The sequence below is a fragment of the Mastacembelus armatus genome, chromosome 22, assembly GCF_900324485.2.
Source record: "Mastacembelus armatus chromosome 22, fMasArm1.2, whole genome shotgun sequence".
Taxonomy (NCBI): Eukaryota; Metazoa; Chordata; class Actinopteri; order Synbranchiformes; family Mastacembelidae; genus Mastacembelus; species Mastacembelus armatus.
In genome coordinates, this window is record NC_046654.1 from 6,375,734 (window position 1) to 6,396,802 (window position 21,069).

Below are 21,069 nucleotides of genomic sequence, written 5' to 3' on the forward strand. Positions count from 1 at the left end.
TGGCAAAGGACATGAGTATGAAGGGCCATAGGAGAGAAACAACCACGGGCACAAAGTCCTTTCAATAAATATTTAAACGAAATATGTCTAGTATTTGCAAAATAAGATCTACAATGGCGAAATTATGATACCCACTCCGGATACAGTAGGGGGCAGCGTACATCTTCACGGTGGTTTGTAGGCTGCCATTAAAGTAGAAGAAGAACCTCAGCAGCTTTTAGCATTTGCTAGCTCTAGATGCAAACACTGACTCGGGCATTTTTATGTAACTTAACTGTCCCTAAACTTTGTGACACGTTTTACTCTCACAGACAAGTCCAAGACAGACGCATGGACAAGAAGATGCAGGCCGCTAAGTGAATCTTGTGGTGAGTAAATAAAAATATTGTCGGCTGTTCATGTCTAACAGCTAATCGAGCCAGAAGCTAACAGGATGTTTCTCTAGTTAATTAACGTTAGTCATTTTAATAATTAGCGCCTGAAAACAAAACTGCAGCTCTACATGTCAAACGAAAAGCAGTGTTGGTTTGCTAGTAGCCGGTTTGTTGAGCCAATGCCTCTTAAGCAGAGAAGCAACTTTCAAACTATCTTGTATTTTTTATTTGTAATAGAAAGATTCAAATTTTGCTGCTTCCACGATGAAGAAACGTTTTTACCTTTTTGTAGTTTTCTAAATGTTTCATTATTAAATTAATAGTTTCTTAAAATAATAATCGCAAGAGAAAAGTACTTGGACATTACTTACAGCTGTGATTGCTAAATAACGAATATATATAAAATATGAGAGTGATTTAAACTGAGAAGTCTAGCAGTTTCGATCTTGTGTAACAATATTATATAATTATATAACAATATATATCTATGTTTGCCCACCGCAGCATCATTTTTCGTAATGGCAGGGATATTCCCAAAAACACTAAAACTGGAGACAGCTCTGAGACATGTGAGACTTCATAGCATCATCTCATTTACAAGAAGACTTTCACCTGTGGCCCTTGGTAGTTCATTTCTACCAAACAGTTCATTGCAGTTTGGAGCCGGAGCTCGAAAACTCCATGCTGAGGGGAATGGACCCAAGTCGTCCCCTGCTGCAGCTCCAGACAGGCTACCTTTCTCCAGAGTAACTCAGGAAGATTTGGCCTTCTTTAAGAAGATCCTACCAGGTAGAACCATCACTGATCCAGACCTGCTGGAGTCAAGTAATGTGGACTGGCTCAAGTCAGTGAAAGGTGATGTTCAGAACTAACCTCAGCTTAGTCCACCTTGCATTTTGTTATTGCAATTGAATTTACATTTACACATTTTCTGCTGCAGGTTCCAGTGAGGTAATGTTGAGACCTCAAACAACAGAAGATGTTTCTCAAATTCTCAGGTAAAGATGAAGGGATAAAGGCTGGATACACACACAAGACTCATATAAGGTACTGAAGTTGTTCTGTTTCCTCTTCTGTAGTTACTGTAACAGCCGTAACCTAGCAGTGAACCCACAAGGAGGCAACACTGGACTGACTGGGGGTAGTGTCCCTGTCTATGATGAGATAATCCTCTCTACTGCCCTGATGAATAAGATCCTTGCCTTTGATAGTATCTCTGGTAATTTTTTGAATACAGATATTTTTACCAAATTAAATGTTTTATTTTATAAATAGAGTTATGCATTTACAGCATTCGGTTTCCTGTTTCTGTCTGTCAGGTATTCTGACTTGCCAGGCAGGTTGTGTTTTGGAAAACCTGTCCCTCTACTTGGAGAAGAGAGACCATATTATGCCATTGGATCTTGGAGCAAAAGGCAGCTGCCAAATTGGGGGTAACGTGGCAACAAATGCAGGTGGGCTCCGGCTGCTGCGATACGGCTCCTTACATGGGACTGTGCTGGGACTGGAAGTGGTAAATTGCAAGAATAAATGATAGATTTTTGATTATTTTGTAGTCATTCAAAAAAGATCAGTTTACCAAACCTTTATGCATTTGTTTCCATGTGCTGAATCAGTCCGACAGACTTGTGATGCCAGAATATAGGTTATAATTTGGAAGCGGTTCAGTTAAAGAGTGATTTATTTCTTTTCACTCTTAAGTTGAAGGTTTTTAATTTACAGTCCAGAAGAAATATATAGATATTAAAATGTCTAAATTAAAAATATAAATAATATTATTTTGTTGTTATTACTTTGCTCATCCTGTGACCTGTTATTTTGGGGGTTTAGAGTCAGACAGCAAGAAGTATAAACTCCAGAGTTTCTGGTGTGGTTCTGATGTTTAGGGATGGAATCACTGATTTAAGGCTTATGTTTATACACTGTACAGGTTTTGGCAGATGGGCGAGTGCTGGATTGCTTAACCACGCTGCGGAAAGATAACACTGGATACGACCTCAAACAGCTGTTTATAGGGTCAGAGGGAACACTGGGGGTCATTACAGCAGTGTCCATTCTTTGTCCACGGAGACCCACATCTGTTAATGTGGTTTTCCTAGGTATTATTTCCTATTTCAGATCTGTATGAGTTTGGTCTTACATTTTAGCAGTTACGTTCTACTAGTTGACCGTTTATTTGTTTCTGTTTTTCATTTTAGGCTGTGAGACTTTTGAGCAGCTGCTGAAGACATTTCAGCTCTGCAGAGGCATGCTGGGAGAAATTCTGTCAGCCTTTGAGTTTTTGGATAGTGAGTGTATGAGACTGCTGAATACACACCTCAGACTGCCCAATCCCATCTCTGGTAGGCACGCTGACATAATCAGTTTATCACACTTTATTAACCTGCGGTATTTAGCAATTAAAAGCCTTATAACACCATTTAATGTAGTTGTAATCACTGGTGTAACGGGTTGTGTTGGGAGGAATAAGATGTATTTGTTAATACTTCAGAACCTATGGTATGTACTTAATTAATCAATGTAATATATAAATATAATACAGTTAAACCTGTCTTATTACTCTTTAAAAAAAAAAAAAAGTAACACCTAGACATTTCCCTCTGTTCTGCAGATTGTCCTTTCTACGTTGTCATAGAAACATCCGGTTCAGACCCGTCACATGACGGGGAGAAACTCCACAACTTCCTAGAGGAGGCGATGGCATGTTCATTGGTTAACGATGGGACTGTGGCAACTGAAGAGACAAAAATAAAGGTACTGTCTAATCTTAATCTGATATTTAGATTTTCCTTGTTATTTAACAAATCTCTGACAAAGACCAAAAGCAAATTGGCTGTTGGTTATAGTGACTCAGACACTGATATGACACAGTGAGTTGCTTTATCAAACATGGAACACAGAAGCAGGCAATAAAAGACATGTAAAGCTATAACATGAAATGTTAACGAGTGTTAATGGAATATTAATGTTAATATCAGTATAGAGCAATAAAGACGGCATTGTGCTGCAATTTTATATATTGGCATAATTACAAACAGTAATGTAGGAGCCAGTGATGCCTTTTCATGTTACCTGTCTGCTTGTATGAAGGCTCTGTGGTCAATGCGTGAACGTGTCACTGAGGCGCTGACTCATGATGGCTTCACCTACAAGTATGACATCTCACTTCCAGTGGAGAGGATCTACCAGCTGGTGACAGACATGAGGGAGCGCCTGGGGGACCGGGCCAAGAGTGTGGTGGGCTACGGACACATAGGTAGGACCAGAAGGCGGACAGACATGAAGTCCGTATATCAGTAGGGAAATACTGTGATGTGATTTCTTGGTATCTCCTTGATTATTATACCAACAATATCTGTATTCTGAAATAATAAGTATTGCTTTATATAAAATACTAAGATTACATTTCATTTTAATCAAACTTTCATCTTTCACACCCCATATTTTTCCATCTCACCCCTAAGGTGATGGTAATCTTCATTTAAACATCACCTCTCCTGCCAAAGACCCTGCTCTCCTTGCTGCCATCGAGCCGTTTGTCTATGAGTGGACAGCCAGCTGTCAGGGCAGCATCAGTGCTGAGCATGGGCTGGGCCTGAAGAAAAGGAACTACATTTACTACAGTAAAAACCCCCAGACTGTGGCACTGATGGGTAACATCAAGGCTATGCTGGACCCCAAAGGCATTCTCAACCCATACAAGACATTACCAGATAACCTAAAATGACCCAGTGTCTCACTGCTGTGATTTAGGTGGGAATGTTTATAGACGATATGCACGAGCTGTTTTATCTACTTGATTCAAACATGTTTGGTTTTTTTTTTTTTGTTTTTTTTGGTTGTGCCTGCACTTTCCTGTGATATATTTCTCATACATTTATTGTAGAGCCAAAGATTTTGCACTAGAAATGTCCTTCACTAGGCAACCTGGAAATACCAAGTGACATCTGCAACTTATACATGCCACAACTTCAAGAGGCAGTTTCAGTTTTCATATGTGTGAAACATTACTTTCAGAATGACAAGCACTTCAACACACTGTTATCGTTGTACTGTTTCAGTGTCTCCATCTATATTCAAAAATTACAAGTGAAGGATGATTACACACCAGGCAAGAGTGCAGTAAATGTTTTATTAGATATATTTTAAAAAAAAAAAAAAAAAAGGAAAAGCAACTTTTGTTCTTTTTTTTTTGTTTGTTTTTTTCCAAAACAAACCCAGCATTTGTGAACAAATTAATTTGTAACCACACACTTAGGCAATTGTATGTTTTAAAATGAATCTTTGTTTGCAAATAAAGATGAGTGTGTTTTCCTTTATTCAGGACACCCGTACAATGTGGCAAGATTTCACGTCCGTAATCTGTAGCCAAAGATGAACATCGCACTCAAATCAAAACAAAATTTGGAAAAGAGATGGATCTGTGGTGCTTATGACCAATACCTACATCCAGAGCTCAAAGAAAATGAGAGGTTAGTCTCCTTGAATTAACAAAATGTATTTTTCTGAGTATCTGGCACTTAACAGCACAGGGGAGGAAAAAAAAGCACATTCTTGTATTAAATGTAGCTTTTTGGAGGGATAAAAACCATTTAGTGTGTGGGGCAGCATTTACGTAAAAGCAGAGCAGCTCTGTTCAACAAATATAGACCTGTTAGGAAGTCCTATTATACCTTTAGCAGTGATTCAGTTGATACTTTCTGTAGTCTTATAATATATTACATAGATATGGAATTTTAAAAGAGCATATACAAAAAAAGTAAAATGTAACAGTACTAAAAAAAGAATGTCCTTTTTTCTTCTGTGACTTTATATGCCAAATCTACACAAAACAAGATTTTTGTTAATTTTGGTGTATGGACCTCTTGTTTTCCTTGACCTCTCGGATAGATGTGTTTTTTTTTTTTTTTTTTTTTTTAAACATTGTAGTGTCCATGTGAATGAAAGGCCTCTGTCAGCTTCTACTCTAAAGCTTTTCAACTGGTACGCAATGTAAGAAATGGACAAAATACATAGCCCTCATTTTGTGCAAAAATTCAAACCAAGGAGGGAAATTTGTCTGTAATAGACTAATTTTGAAAGCCACCACCTCTGATTAGGTTAGTAGGACAGCTGAAGCTTCATTTGAAACTCAGATAAGCTTTGGAGTGAATTTTTGCATAAAACTGAGGCCTGTGTATTTTTTTTTTTTTTTCTTCTTCTTTGGGTGAAACCCTGCAGGGTTGCTGTGGAGAGTGGGAAAAGTCATGACTAACACCTATCCTGACATTGATAAAGGCATGTCAATATTGTTTTTAGACCAACTTGAAAAATCCCAAAGTATTCTTTTAAAACCTTGGCTTTACTTCAAACAAGTCCTCCTTGATTCCTCTCTGCTTGAACAGAACTTTTTCTCAGAATTAGCCACAGTGAGTATGCCAGGCAGGGAGGATGACTTCATTGCACACTCTTATTATAAGATACACACTAATTCCTATTATCAGGTACTTACTTGTATTTACTCCAGAAACCATGTGTAGCATCTGTAGTTTTTTTTTTTTTCTGTACAAAACTCTCTGAGCAGAAAGTTTTTCCTACAATGTCCATTATTTCTCCACAAATAATTTCCTACTAGCTCTGATAATGACAGTATGGGTATAGAAAGTTCAGTAGAGTAAATACCTATATATGTATGCAGTGTCACGCACCATCATCCATCAGTCTTACATATCCTCAGTAGTGCGGTAGCAGTGGAGATGGAAAACATAAATGTCATACTTTTTTTTTTTTTAAAAAAAGTTTAAAACAATTGATTGTTGGCTCTTTTCTTTTTGTAAGTGAACATATGTGTTTTGTAGTGTTTGTTTTTGTGGCGATAGTTGGCATGTTCTAATAAAGCTAAATAAGTAAATTATTTTTGATTGTCTCAGAGAAATGCCACAGCTGCATGCCCAAACACTGGCTGAGCATCAAAAATGCAGTTGTAAAGACTTTTAATGTGTAATGTTTACTGTAGGGCTGGATATCGTTTGAATTTTGATTCCAGTTCTGCTTATTGATTCCCCCTTTCCATTCCAAAATGATATGTAGAAGAGCATTAACTAAATATTTACGAATAGAAGCAACAAATAGAACCAAACAGTCATTTTATAGGTAATTAACAGAAGAAAATGTTCTGATTGTCCCTGGAAGCTAATGTTACATCATTAATCTGGATTTAAGTCATTTAATGAATATTATTCTCTCAACTGTTCAGTAGCAGCTGAACTATTTGTCTAATTATGTTTTGAGCTGTGTTTGTTTTGTAGCACTCACTTATGATGCACTCTGGCTCAGAGACTGAAAACATCAGTGTTACTTCCTTCAGACTGACAATGTGCTGCCATGTTTGGTCAGATTTCATGTGCAAGCAAACATATTTTACTGCGGCCCTTATTTCACTCTGTTGTAAGTTACAGAAGTGGCAAATGTTAAAACGTGTGGCCAGTTCTAACTTTAGCTATGCATGCTAGCTCTTATCTAAACAAGTGGACAGCGCTACATGTAGTCACGTAAACAGGGCTGGCACATAGATCTGTATGTCAATGCACATATTTAGCCTTTGTTTGCAATAATAAAGGGTTTGTTAAGGAACCAATAAGCAGAACCGATTTTCTTTTACCCAGTTTGAACAGGTTCTACTTTGAAACTAGATTTCCATACCCAATTCCTTATTTAGTGTGCGTAAGAAGAACAGTCTTAAATGGGCCTTAAAATATTGGGATGGGGTACTACAATATGCCATCCATGTTCTTCACAGTCCACAGTTCAGGTCGATGTGAACACATTGGCAACTGGTTTATGTTCCATAGCAAAGGCTGGCTTATTCAGACAGGTCAAGTCCAAGTGTCTGCATGGACTCCAAGTCAAAGAGAAGGATGATGGTGAAAGGTAACCACAAAGAAAGTAAGAGCAGGAGAAGGGTGAGGCTGGATGACACTTGAACAACTTTCCTCTGGTTCTATGTGCATCCCCCGTATTGCCTTTTCTCACTTCAACATGGGATTCTTCTCTAAGCTGATCCCTGATGTAAGGCAGCTGCCTCTGAAGCTCTTCGCCCTCTCACGACTCCTTGCCTTTCTCCAAAGAGCTGTGAATCTTGTCCAAGGTCTTCTTGATACGCAGTGCCGTTAGTCTGGCAGACGGGTTTTGGTACCAACACTCCTTCATCAGTTTTACCAAAGCAGAAAGTGTCTGGGGGAAAAAAAGGAAATGGATGAAGCAGATGGGAATTAAAAGGAGAGCCATTCAGAGATGCACCTAAAGAGAGAGAGGAATCTGTGATTGATGTGACAAGAGCTTTTAAATACATATTGACATTCTTGGTATTAGCAGGGTATGGCTATCTCACTAGCCTTTTTTAGAATTTTACAGTTACAGAGGCAAACATCAGGACAAACATCATGAGAAGTTCACAGCAGTACAAATAATCCCTGACTTCCAAAAGCTTAAAATGAATAAGACCTTTCTTATATTTGACTGTTTCCCGTAACAAGGCAGATAAATACTGCATAGAACCATTGTTTTATAATATTAAGTTAGACATATCTCTTAAAACAGAGGCTTCCTTTTAAAGCAAAGCAATGTCTGAGTTACACTAAGGTCTAGGTCTATATCTGAAGCACTTTGGCTAACAAAGTAATTTTCCTCTCAGATCTTTTAAAGCCTGAAAGTAAATACATATTACAATTCAGTTATCTTATGACCTGTCAGGTTTGTCCTTCAGACACATCTTAGTTACAAATTACTGCACTGACTAATAATTTCTGGGACATTAAAGTGTAATAAGATTATTACTCACAGGATCAGAGAACCAACGATTGGGAATGAAAGGCCTCTGCTGCTCCACACACACAACCTTTCTCATGTCCTCAAAGCTGGGGTCGTTTGGCACCTGATCATAGAACGGAGGCTTGTACTCCTCAACAATGCCTGGAAAGAGAAATGACAACTGAAAGCAAATCTAAATCTAACATTTAAAAATCTGGTCCCAAAAATACAACAGTTGAGCTGGCTGTTTTGCAAACTAATGTACCATTGCTATAGGTGCGTCTTGCTATCTCCCACAGCACCAGTCCAAAGGCCCAGATGTCAACTCTCTTGTAGGCATCAAAGCAGTCTGCCTGAATGGTCTCATCCAGCACTTCAGGTGCCATGTAGCGCTTTGTGCCAACCTTTGGATTGTTGCCTACATCCAGCAGGTTGTCTGCCTGGGAGTGGGTCACAGCCAGCCCTGTAACATGCATATAGATAGTTTTTATATTGGGTCTTCTGCCCTGACAGATATGGAGAGAAAGTTCTGGCCAATATGAATGCATAGCAGGTAACAGGTTTGACTAAGGCACAGGTAATGCACCACTAAAACAACACTACAATCCCATAGAAACAATTCAGAGTTTAAAGCATTAATATATATCTTCATTGTGTTTGTAAGATCTTAAAGATATGCAGTGTTTTTGGTGAGGAACAAACAAGAATCTAGTTGTTTACAATGAAAATTCTAAGACATCTTTTAAAAAGGACACTTTAATGCATTTGTGCAATTTGGGGGGAAAAAAAAACAAAAAAAAAAAACAATAGCGTATATTACCATAGATAAATACTGATTTATATAATAAAAAAACACACATGAAACAATATTGTCCTCAATGTTGCTTTAAGGATTGTTAGTAAGGTTTGACCAAGTAACCCCTTTACAACAAAGTTTGTCTGAACCTTTCATACAAAATTGGAGCTAAGGACCTAAAAGTCTGAAATTCCATGAAAAACAAAATGAAACAAATAGTCACATATAATACAGTGCTGGAAAAATGACTGACCCAGGTCTGCAATGCAGCAGCGTAGCTCCTTTGTGACCAGGATGTTTTTGCTTTTCAGGTCCCGGTGGGCGATGGCAGGTTTCCCCTCTGTGCCAAAGATCTCTGTGTGCAGATGCACAAGACCGCATGCTATCGATGCTGCCATTGCCAGGCCCTCTGATGTCTCCACGGCAACTCGCTGTAAGTAGTCATAAAGAGACCCATTCTCATGGTAATGGGTGATGAGCCACAGCTGGGTGCTGGAGTTTCGAGAAGTCATGTCGGATGCCATGAAGCCTGAGAGAAAAGACCCAGGATTTTACAGAAAAGAGAATAAAATAACACATTTTTAATGGTGCAGTTTTTCAATACTGGATCATTTTCTGGATTTATTATAAGACACTACACACTTAAATTTTATTGTGTTCAATTTGTATATAAAACTGCTCCCAAATATAAAAGGTGTTAAACACAAGGCCATCAAGTGTGACATCATGTTCAGGCTAAGTGGGAAAACATCCCTGCCATACATTCTAATACATACTTCTCTATAGCAAGGCAAACCAAACTGACATCAAGATGTAAAAAGTATAAAGACATGCTTATATCACAACTGTGTCCTTGGTAAAAGCATTGGAGACAATACTCACCCAATATGTTTTCATGTCTTAGCAGGACTGTGTTGTAGATCTCTGTCTCTCTGAACCAGGATTTTTCATCTCTCGACGAGAAGATTTTAACTGCCACGTTCTCGCCCTGCCACTGGCCCCTCCACACCTCTCCATACCTTCCTTTGCCTGGAAAAGAGGGAAAGAAAGACATGACATTACAAGAGTCAGACAGGTGAGTTTTAAAAAGTACATCATGCTTTTATTTTTTTGTTTTAAATTAAAAAACTGTTTTTAAGGTATATTCAGATTATTTTACAGACACTTGCAGTGCAGCTCAACAATCTCAGAATCAGATTTGCTCGACAGGCCTGATGCTTCACCTGGCAGTAACACAGCAAAGCTGCAGGAAACCACATTTTTCTAATTCCAAAGAGGTACAGAATGTACTGTATGATACAGAACACGATCTTACATGTGACCTACACATTTCTATTTGAATGCTTGAGTTAAAATTTGTTAAGTCGCCATGACAACGAGTAAACCTCACGTCACCACACTGACACGTAATTTTACACATGGTCAACAAATACCAAGAATGGAAATTGACAGTTCTCAGATTTGTATCTTATTTCTTAATTGCTGTCTGCAAGTGTGAGTTATGCTAGACTGACTAATAAATTGCTCACTGCTGTTTATCAAGCAAAGGGCTGAATGTGCTTTTGTTTTTCCCCCCATTAGGAAACTATTACTGACAATAGGTGCTATATGTAACTCAGCTCTTCTGTGCTGAAGCTTACTTTTAGATGTGTATTTTGTTGTGCATGTTGTATAAACATTTTGATATTAGTTTTCCTCAGTGGAGGAAAAAAAAAGAAAGAATTGAATTCCAACCTGTTTTACCCACCTACACACTCCACCAGACTGATCTGTCTGGCCACAGTTCTCTGGACAAGGAAGGGAAGACCTGAACCACTACCTGATGTGCATGAGTGGTCCAATAGGTCCTGCAGACAGTGACAAATATCAGTTTAGATGTGTATCCCATAATCTGTAGAAGGAACTTGCGAGTTTTACAAGTCACATTTGGGTGAAACTTACTGGAATTCAGTATGAACTGTGATATTAACACAATACCTTTTAGAATACCAGCTTTACTCCATGCAAAAATGTTAAACTCAGTTCTGACTGTAAATAAGTCACTAAAATTTATGTCAGATTTTGTCACTGGAACATAAAAGAAAATGAAAAGATTGGAAATTTCTAATTGGAAAAAAATTTCACCAAGAAAATGTCATAATAATGAAACCTATAAACCCAATAAATGACTGCATGTTAGCATAGTTAATGCAATGAGTTTAGATAGCATAATGTAAAAAACCTTTTTCTTAAACTGCAGAGATCCTAACAAACCTTGACTAGCTGACAAAACTTAAAATGATTTCTGTGTGAAGAATACCTCAAATATACAAATGCACTGATGTTAAAACTGCAAACCAACATGTGAGTGTTCTTTCTGTCCTTTGCTCTTAATCCCTTTTCAACGTTTCAACAAGAGCTTCTCATTATTCTTACCGCTAAAGTGCTGTCTCCCACATTGGATGTAATGAGGCCATCTATGGCCCCCTGTTCAGTGTCAAACTCCTGCAGCCTCTGCAGACGGCCGTGGTGGAGCCTCCGGCAGGCCAACACTGACACTAAAGAGAGCAAAGCCAGAACCACCACTGGACCAAGTACAAACAGAGCTAATGTCTCTACGCGATACCGAACTGGTTCGCCTGCAGGCTCATCTTCTGAGGACAAGAGTAGAGAGGATGTAGAGTGGAGAAAAGGGAAAAAAAATTAGATAGCACCACACATTGCCTTTTGTCAGAGTATCTTATAGACAGCTACAGGACACAAGTATTATATTTAAAAGAGCACTTCCTTGCTGAAATAAAGCACGTTATGAACTGCTATCCACCTGATGGAAGCAGAGACATCATAGAGCGCACGTTGGTGTTGTTGTTGCACATGTCCTCAGAGCAGCAGAAAATGGCTTGTTGGAAGGACGGAGCTGTGGAACAATGTAAACGGATTTTCTCTGACCCCGTCAGGCAGCCACGCTCAAACACCACCCCGCCGCTGCTGACTTTGACAGACGAGAAGCACCGAGTGCCATGACACTGGGTGGCCTGGTGGCATTTAGAGCTATCACACAGACACACCAACTGTCCATCTGTGGAGGAGATGATATCAATTCACCATACATTGTGCTATTTCACAGTATATAAACACTGAGGATTTATTTAAGCCAGCAGAAATACTTCTGTCTCAACATGCTTTCCCAAACACACAAACTAGTAAACTGCTCATCTAGCAAAACATACAATCAGCAACGAGTGCTTGTCCTGTAGCAGCTGTCACTAGGTGAGACTCTCAGTATGCCCACAATTAAGCCATAAAAGGTAACAAGCATTATCAGACAGTCCTCCATTTTCTCCCAATTTTGTATTCATGCCTTCAAACCCTGCACATTATTTTTCCTTCAGCTTTCATGTGCAGTGTAAGAATGTTTTAGTAACTGATCATACAGTAAACCTCCACTAAAACAGAGACACCCCCCCCCCTTCATTGTCAAAGAGCTGATGTGAAATGGAGTTTGAAGTGGGATGTTTCAGCTGGACAGGGCAGTGTATTATTGCCTGATTTTAAAAATCCCAAAACAGCACATACGTCCCTTTAAAAGTCAGTGTAAAGCACTGCAAATCTAGACTAATGATATTTTTCATTTGGAAATTCCATTCTATGTTTTCACATATAAAACAGTTTATAGTGGTTTAAATTGGACAAACTATCCTATACCAACATTTAATCCATCAAATTATCCAGGTAACTCAGCTTTTGATTGGCTGAGGATGCAGCAGCTACTCTGCCATGTACATATGTGGTTCATGATTGTGTGAGTGCACATGAACAACACAGGACAGGACATCGCAGTTTAAAAACAGTAGAACCAGAGTTAAAGGAAAGCTGAGGTCAGTACCTGATCCCTCTGCTGATGTCTCCAGGGCCTGCAGCAGGAGCAGCAGAAGGACGTGGACACTGCAAAGACCCATGTCTCAGTGCACTGACAGGGAGGGAGAAAGATTACCACAAACTACTGGTGAATAACAGCTAATCACCAGCAATGGATTTAAAGATTAATTGTAGCTGCTCCACTGCAGTCTAAGCGAATATAGCATTGACAACATTAACAACACAAGTTAACACTATGAATTTCAATGTCACAGCCTCTGCTTTTGACAAAAGTCTGTGCACACGCGAAGTTATCAGCAACTCCTCCTCAGGAAGCCTCAGGCTGGGCCCCCGGTTGTTTGCTGTAGCTTGCAGGCCCTTCACAAGCGGCTGCATTGTCCAGACTGAGGCGCCTCGAAGGCGCCAGAGAGACAGACGCTACCCGCTGCTGCTGTTAGCCTGCAAGCTAACTCAAGCTATCTGCTCAACACAAAGCGCAGCCGGGCTATGGCTGCCAAATATTAGCGACAAAAACAACAACTCACTTACCTAGCACACACGACGTGCAGCCTCTAACTCATTGCGTGATGTTTGTTTATGCGTAGACTGCGTTTAAATAACGTTATTGGCGTGATTTGCGGTGTCAGAGGCTGAATCAGTACCACAGCCCAGCCCACCTACTGGCTGTTTTCCCCCGGCCACGCATGACGTCACCAAACTATTATCCCGAGATGGATTGTGGGGCAGAGGAGTCCTCCAGCAGGTTGTATGCAAAAATCACCACAACGCCAGTAATTTAAATATTAAGAGTGAACAGCATGAATAACATATCTGTGATAGCTCAATAGCAACAAGACAGTGTGTTCTTCACACGTTAGAAAGTCTTTGACCACGTGAACACACTTGTCCAGAGAAAAGCAACACAGCTGCAGTTTGAAAAACACATTTACATTATGCAAAGTCCTTTCATTCAACACGTACCAAGCTTATTTTCTTTTAACAGTACGCTACAAATAAAGTTTATATTCATTTAGGGGCAATCCAGTGGGTATGGCATACTGCATAGTCTCATTAGTATAACCTCATTTGTTTTAAGCACACTCACATGTTAAATTAAATAGCAAACATTTTGTTTTGTATAGTTCTACTGTCTGGTGAAGAGCTAATAAGGCCTGCAAACAAGATGTGTGGCTGCAACATATATATACCTGGGCAAGTCAATTATATGTTGGAAAATTCTGGTCTTGTACAGTATGTGATGTATTCATTGAACCTTTGCATTAAATTGCCTACAAATACAAGGCCAGTTAGATTTGATAGTAACAGGACCAATGCAATCCTTTTTTATTCCATCACAAACATTTTTAAACAATCTCATGCCCAGGTTTGAAGTTTGCAGCCAGTAATTGAAGCTGTTTTTTTAAAATTCTTTCCAGATTTGGATTTTCCCTCACCAAGTTTCTGTCTCATAATTTCTCAAGCACACTTTCAATTTATAATAGGTTTGATGACACTGCAGGGAAAACGACACAAGAAATTAAATTGACTTTTATCAGTTAATCACATAACTGGTAAACAAATAAATCTCTCCTTTATTTAGCAACAAATTTTTAGCCATCATCATTTAAGGACTTAAATATACCATTAAAATAGAAACTTGAATCATATGTATATGTATGTTCTGAAAACTCATTTTCCATGCCATTTGTTTGACTTTAAAAAGTGCTTCTGCGTCCTTGTCCCTTCACCCATCCATGCATGCTGACAATCAGAAACCCCACCCTTCCCCCCAAAAGAGCTCTCCTTCACTTTCTAAAAGCTGCATGTAAACTGATATGACCTTTCATCTCCCGAGCAACCATGCAGATCTGAAATTACATAACACAGATACTGAAGGGTGTAGACTATAAAAAGATAAATTCATTGCATTCTCACCTGTTAAGATTTCTTTAATTCTAGGTTGGCTCAGTAGCTGCTCAGAAAAATATCAGTGTGTGTGTGTGTGTGTGTGTGTGTGTGTGTGTGTGTGTGTGTGTGTGTGAGTGCGAGTGCGAGTGAGTGCAAGCTTTTGTGGGTGGGCAAAGAGAGCGGAAAAGGAGAATCGTATCATGTAGCTGATACGTTTTCCCTCCACTGGGTCCTGCAGCCACAAACAATAGCCAGTGCTGTTTGTTCTTGCTTACCTGTGGCTTTAGCCTCCAGTGAGTTGGAGCAAGCCCCAGCTGGTGTCTGTTCTCCACGAACACAGCTCTAGCACAGAGACACATTGTCCACAGCTTTTTTAATTAAAGACTCTGGGTCGACACTCTGTGCCAGGTGACCTGAACTGCTTCAAGCCTGCATGTGTCTACCACTATCCTGGGATAAGTCTCAGTGGATAATTGGAGAGGGGAAATGCTATACTGCTGTCATGAGATGGAGGAAGGATTACCTACTGAGGACTTTGACTTAAGCAGTGGGGATAGAGGAATAATGTAAGGTTTTCTTCTTTCTACTTCATTCATTCTCCCACCTTTTACCCCTCTCACCCTCTTTCTCTCTCTCTCTCTTCAGGAATGGGTTATAAAAGAGGGAGGGGGCACCCAAATAACCTTTTTTTCCAGTGAAAACTACCTGCTCTCCATCTCTGTTGTGTTAGATTGTCCTAAGGAGGTTTCCTACCAGAGCCGATATGGAGCGCCTAGAGAGAAAACGGCCTGTGGCTTTCCTCCTCCTTCTGCCTCTTCTGTCTGTCAGCTGCATCTCCAACCAAAAAACTACAGGTAGAGTGTGATAAATGTGCTTATACCATGTGTGCATGTGCCAGAGTAATGATAAAAATGCTTTAAAAGGCTGAGAATGCCTGTGTCTCCTGGAGTATGATTTGCCATTATTTAAAGTGTACAGTTATGTGCTCTCCTACTGGAATATTTGCATTTAATCTTCACTCAATCTCCTCCCCACTGTTTTGCTCAGTTACCTGGTGTGTATTGTCTGATGCTGAAGAGCAAAAGTGTCTGGATTTGGCCGGGAATGCCACAGTTCGAAATATCAGAGGAACACTCCAATGTGTCCGTGGCCTGAACACCAGAGACTGTATGGACAAAATCAAGGTATGTGACAAAACAGGGATGGGAAAGTGAACTATCCAGTCTGCATTATAATATCTGGTCATTTAGCTCTTCATCATCTAAGATGTGGAAAACTGTGGATGTAGCAGTCCTTTTTTATTGTTCTTCAAAATGTTTTTGTTTTACTCCTTTTCAGTGTGTCATGTGTCCACACCTTCACTGTTTATCCCCCAGAAATATCTGTATTTTTTCTATGGAATTCCTAATATTGTTTTTCTCTGATGCATCTGGAATTGCTTCAGCTCCACGGAAAAGGTCTTAAAGAGAAACAAAACAATCTTCCTTCCTGTGTATTTTTGTTGCCATTTCACATCACAGTTTTGTTAACACTGAGAATATGAACATGCTTTTCTCAGAATGGGACAGCAGATGCAGCCTCAATGTTTGCAGATGATATATATGCTGCTGGCCTCTGCCATGGCCTAGAGTTGGCTGCAGGAGAGTCCCACAATGGAGTAGGTAGGTCACAGATTATCATGACATGATTATACTCAAACACAGTATTTCAAAATCAGCCTTTGCAGATAGTTTCAACCCACTGTTATTCAGTAGATTCAGTTTGCATTTTATTTGTGTTTCCCACTTTTTCTTACTTCTGATCTGTAAAATGATTTCCACCTGTTTTCTGCCTGTGTGTTTCTTCTGGTGAACCCTCCCTTCAGATGGCATTAGCTACTATGTGGTGGTGATAGCACGCCGCTCCTCTTCAGACTTGTCACTGCTGGAGATGCACGAGCGCAGTTCCTGTCACCCTGGCATACGTACCACAGTAGGCTGGACTGTCCCTATAGGTTACCTGGTCAACACATCCCAGATCAGTGTAGGGGAGCAGTGTAACTTACCCAGAGGTGAGACAGAGTGGGCCAGAGAAAACGAACTGAAGCGTGAAATAGTGTGTGGATGTAAGAATGTATGTATGTGTACATGTGTGTGGAAGTATGAGAGTTTTAGAGCGAGGAGGTGGAGAGCAGTGATTTGGAACAAAGAGGTGAAGGGATGGGGGAGACTGGTGGTAAGAAGACATGAGTCCATTAGAGAACAGAGCACATTTCTCTGTAAATGTGAGGTTTGTGAGTGTTGGGTGTGTAATGATGAACAGAAGGACACACTGGAAACTCGTTATTTGTCCATGAAAGAAAGAACAAAACTGGATGGCGGAGATTAATATTTTCAAAAGATAAGACTGCTTCTTTTCTTTTCACACTTAAATCTACAGATCCCACAAATATACCAAAACTAACAATTAACAGATCCTACTAACAAAAATTGTCTGAGATTTGATTGTACATCCATGTCACACATGTATGGACAAATTATTGAGGATAACACAAAGAGCTGAAAAAAGGTAAATTTTATGGAGTCTTTATATGGAGACAGGCTTTAGTTAACGCAATATCGATACAACAATATAAACTAAATTTATGGATCCAATAACAAAATGAACATAAGAAATCATAAAGTATATTTTTACTGACAGATAGACCCTAATCTTTTGACTTAACCATGGCTGCAACTAACGATTATTATTTATAAGACAAAGAAAATCTTTAAATTTACACAAGTAAGAAGTTGCGAACTGGGAAATGCTTAGTGTTTTTTTTTCTTCAACAAATTGAATGATTTACTTTGTTGTCATAATAGTTCCTGATTATTGTTTTAGCTGTAGCAATATCTGTATTGGATTTTATCTTATTGAAACTACAATCCTTGCATGGACCTGAAATCAATTTTAGGGGTGTGCAGGCAATGTTAAAATACTTTTATCCCACTAGAGTCTTTTTTTTTTTAATCCACTCTTTAAGTCATTCTTGTGTTTTTCTCCAGCGGTCGGGAACTTCTTCGGTTACAGCTGTGTGCCAGGTGTCAAAGACCCACAGCATGACCCCAGAGGCAACAACCCCAAGAACCTGTGCGAGGCCTGCATAGGAGATGAGAATGACAGACACATCTGTGCCAACAACCACAGAGAGAGGCACTATGGAGAGGCAGGGGCACTGAGGTACAACACAGACACTAACAACACGGGAAATAATGCGCTAACAGCACCCGGAGGTGCTAGTTTTTACAACCAGGGCCGGATGTCTCCATAAAGAAAAAATACAACGTAATTAGAACTGCCTGTTCTGAACTAATACAGTAATGATACTAATAACAATACAGTGATAATTAAGTAATAACTCTAGTGAGTCTATTCTTTAGAGTCTGTAGACGGTATAAAATATTACATTGCATGGTAGTAACAGTCAGAAACTCCATTTATTAGAACATATTGCGAACAGATCAAAATAACAGAACAAGCTAATTGAACGGCCAGTTTCTATGCACTGTAATTGCTTTTTAATGACAGTTTTACTCATTGCCTGCACGTCATAATTAAAGACAATGCCATGATGTTGTGAAAAACTGTTCAATAGAATGGCCCTCAGCATGGTAATAAGTGTGCTTGAGATGGGAATATAATTGCTACAGGAGTTGTTTTTAATTCTCGAAGTTTACTCATGGTCTCCAGAGCTATGCTGTTGCAACAACCAACCCAAAGTGAGCTGATTATCCCTTTATTCACATTTCAATCTATTTATAGATGGCACGTTTGATTATTCCTGTGTTTAATGTTTTTCTTTCAGATGTGTAGCTGAAAATCTCGGAGACGTGGCCTTTGTTAAACACACAACAGTCTTTGACAATTTGGATGGTCAGTGTTTAAATTATTATGTATTATAGAGACTCACCTATTGTGTATATCATGATATCAATGGAAAATTTAAATGATTGATGATAAGGGTTCCTTGGGCCCGCAGAGAGTGCTAGTCCCTGTCAAGACACAGGATGTCAGCGTTTCACAATTTTTCTCATGAGAGTATTACAATGAAATCCAGACTACAACGAACACAGTATTCTGAAGTGATACATGCATTATTCATGGTTGTGTTCATGAGACATAAAATCACAGAGAATAATAATAATAAGTCATTAGAATAAAAAAGAAAATGAGAGTGAAAAGGAGACAGGAAGGACAGACAGATTTTTTTTTTTTGACAGTGAATTAACCTAATTCTGTAGTTTGCTGCATCTGCTCTTCTGCTTTTGGCTACATTCAGAATTAATGGAGATCATTATTGCGGTCACGCTACACAGACTTTGCTGGTACAGGCAAGAAGGAGCAGTATGACGCCGACTTGGTAGAAACTGCAGCTGTTTAACGAAGCATGCTTTCTCATATGGTTCAAAAATGTCTGGAGTCAGACCAATTAGCGGAGGTCAAGAAAACTCAGAAGGTCTGGGCTGTTGTCTAGGGATGCACACTTCAAGGTGGTCTATTTTTTTTCATTTAATTATTTGCTTGGCTGAATTGGGTGTTATTTTTCTGACCACAAAAAACTCTCTAAATTAAAATGTGGAATTTTCAATGTATGAAGCCAAAGTAGACCATAAATTCATTCCTAAATCTGCTGTTTGAAAAATGTAATATAATAATCAAATGACTGAGTCATTAACAAGCACATTTACACTTGGTATTTACTTGCCTCAATCTATATCTGGAAGTGGTCTGGGAGGACCTCTTTCCAACAAGTTGAAAAGGTCACCTGATAAATTTGCATGTAAAGATCCAATTATAATGGAGAAGTCACAGAATCCCACACACCCTCACTTATCTCCTGCCCAGGTAAAAACCAGGAGTCATGGGCTTTAGATCTGGAGCTGGAGGACCTGAAGCTGCTGTGTCCAGATGGAACTGAAGCAGGTCTGGAGGAATATGAACGTTGCCACCTGGCTGCTGTCCCCACTAACGCTGTGGTGGTGCGTATGGAGGACAAATGTCGTGTCTGGAAGTACCTGGAACGGTTACAGGTTGGTGTTGACAGGAATTGTGTGTGTGTGTGTGTGTGTGTTTCCATACTGTGTTTATGTCTGTCTCATATCTCTGTGGAGCCTGTATTATCGATCTCCATGTCTCAGAATGCAGATATCTGCTAAACTGTCATCCTTCTTTGCTGAGTGTGTGGGAGACGCCAGGATGACTGATACATCCTGTACTGGCTGCACAAACACAAACAAACAACATGCACACAAGCTCAATCAAACACACACATATGCACAGCACGCCAACGCACATCCGTGCATGCCCTCATGCATTAAGTGCTGTCACACATTTTCTCTCTCTCACAGAATGTGTTTGGCAACACCACCGTGGGCTTCAGCCTGTTCAGCTCAGCAGGCTATAGCGAATCCGATCTGCTCTTCAGTGATGCCACCCACCACCTGCAGAGGGTTCTGGGTAGCTACACCTCTTGGCTGGGCCCCACTTACACCACCATGCTGCAAGCCTTTGAGTGTGAGGGTAAGTGTGCCTCTGTTTGCCTGTGGAAAAGTGTGTTAATGTGGATCTACTGATGGAGAGTGGATGGCTAAGTGGCTAGAAGGCTTAGAAGGCTGTATTATCCTTTTTGTGTGTGTGTGTGTGTGTGTGTGTGTGTGTGTGTGTGTGTGTGTGTGTGTGTGTGTGTGTGTGTGTGTGTATCCACTGCAGCTGTTCTCATAATTGCACTTTCCCTTCAACAGGCTTCTGCTGATGGAACAGGAGGAAGATATCCAGCGCATCAACTTCCACCCCATCCTTCTGTCTCCATCCTCCCATCCTGCCTTCCCTCCCTGCCATCTGTGTCCCTCTGTCTCACCATGTATCTGACTTGGCTTTTTGTGTTTGTTTTGTCCTTGTATTTCACCACCCATTCTCTGTTTTTATATCCTTGTCCTCCTCTAACTTAATACCTCTGCTAATAAGCTGGCTGACAGGGTAGGACATTGCTATGAGAGGCTAATCGGCTAAGACAAACTTCCAGAAAATGTAGTTTTTTTTTTGTTTTTTTTTAAAGGACACTGGAAAGAAAGGACAGGATTTTGAATAGAATATGACAGAAACAATAGAAATTAGAATAGAAAATGTAGTTGTTATTTGTCTCTTTTTATACAAATTTAAAAAGAAAATTTTGATTTTAATATAATTACACCATGAACAGGAAAATTATCCTCCAAAACTGAGTTAAATAAAAAAAAACTTGTTAATTGTGCCTACCCTGTCTGATGGGAAATTGTGTTGTTCTTGGTTTATTGCATTAGTCTGAGCTTCAGTACCCCCCCCCCCCCCCACAGGGTCTGTCTCTGG

The 21,069-nt window shown here is 39.6% G+C and overlaps 3 protein-coding genes across 5 annotated transcripts; 2 read left to right on the top strand and 1 right to left on the bottom strand.

Annotated features, from left to right (window-relative positions):
- Positions 1-205: 205 nt before the first annotated feature.
- Positions 206-6,986, top strand: d2hgdh (D-2-hydroxyglutarate dehydrogenase). The gene is made up of 10 exons (XM_026317622.2): positions 206-368; positions 879-1,229; positions 1,315-1,372; positions 1,454-1,593; positions 1,694-1,887; positions 2,305-2,473; positions 2,573-2,716; positions 2,986-3,128; positions 3,465-3,630; positions 3,839-6,986. Exons 2-10 carry the CDS (start codon positions 893-895, stop codon positions 4,099-4,101), a joined length of 1,614 nt encoding a protein of 537 aa, XP_026173407.1. The 5' UTR covers positions 206-368; positions 879-892; the 3' UTR covers positions 4,102-6,986.
- acvr1l (activin A receptor, type 1 like) lies at positions 5,917-13,726 on the bottom strand. 2 transcript variants are annotated; one of them, XM_026318021.2, is made up of 10 exons: positions 13,345-13,726; positions 12,824-12,907; positions 11,762-12,016; positions 11,374-11,588; positions 10,706-10,805; positions 9,841-9,987; positions 9,212-9,487; positions 8,428-8,625; positions 8,194-8,324; positions 5,917-7,586 (listed from the first exon to the last, which is right to left on the bottom strand). In XM_026318021.2, exons 2-10 carry the CDS (start codon positions 12,894-12,896, stop codon positions 7,455-7,457), a joined length of 1,527 nt encoding a protein of 508 aa, XP_026173806.1. In that variant the 5' UTR covers positions 12,897-12,907; positions 13,345-13,726; the 3' UTR covers positions 5,917-7,454. The 2 variants fall into 2 exon arrangements, with proteins under 2 accessions (XP_026173806.1, XP_026173724.1); XM_026317939.2 differs by having other exon boundaries at positions 11,374-11,591; positions 13,345-13,723.
- Positions 9,932-20,788, top strand: otomp (otolith matrix protein). Of its 2 annotated transcripts, none has more exons than XM_033325004.1 (10): positions 9,932-10,033; positions 15,434-15,557; positions 15,751-15,887; positions 16,262-16,364; positions 16,568-16,753; positions 17,730-17,904; positions 18,530-18,597; positions 19,570-19,754; positions 20,073-20,244; positions 20,466-20,788. In XM_033325004.1, exons 2-10 carry the CDS (start codon positions 15,467-15,469, stop codon positions 20,474-20,476), a joined length of 1,128 nt encoding a protein of 375 aa, XP_033180895.1. In that variant the 5' UTR covers positions 9,932-10,033; positions 15,434-15,466; the 3' UTR covers positions 20,477-20,788. The 2 variants fall into 2 exon arrangements, with proteins under 2 accessions (XP_033180895.1, XP_026175164.1); XM_026319379.1 differs by lacking the exon at positions 9,932-10,033 and adding an exon at positions 14,897-15,269.
- Positions 20,789-21,069: the final 281 nt, after the last annotated feature.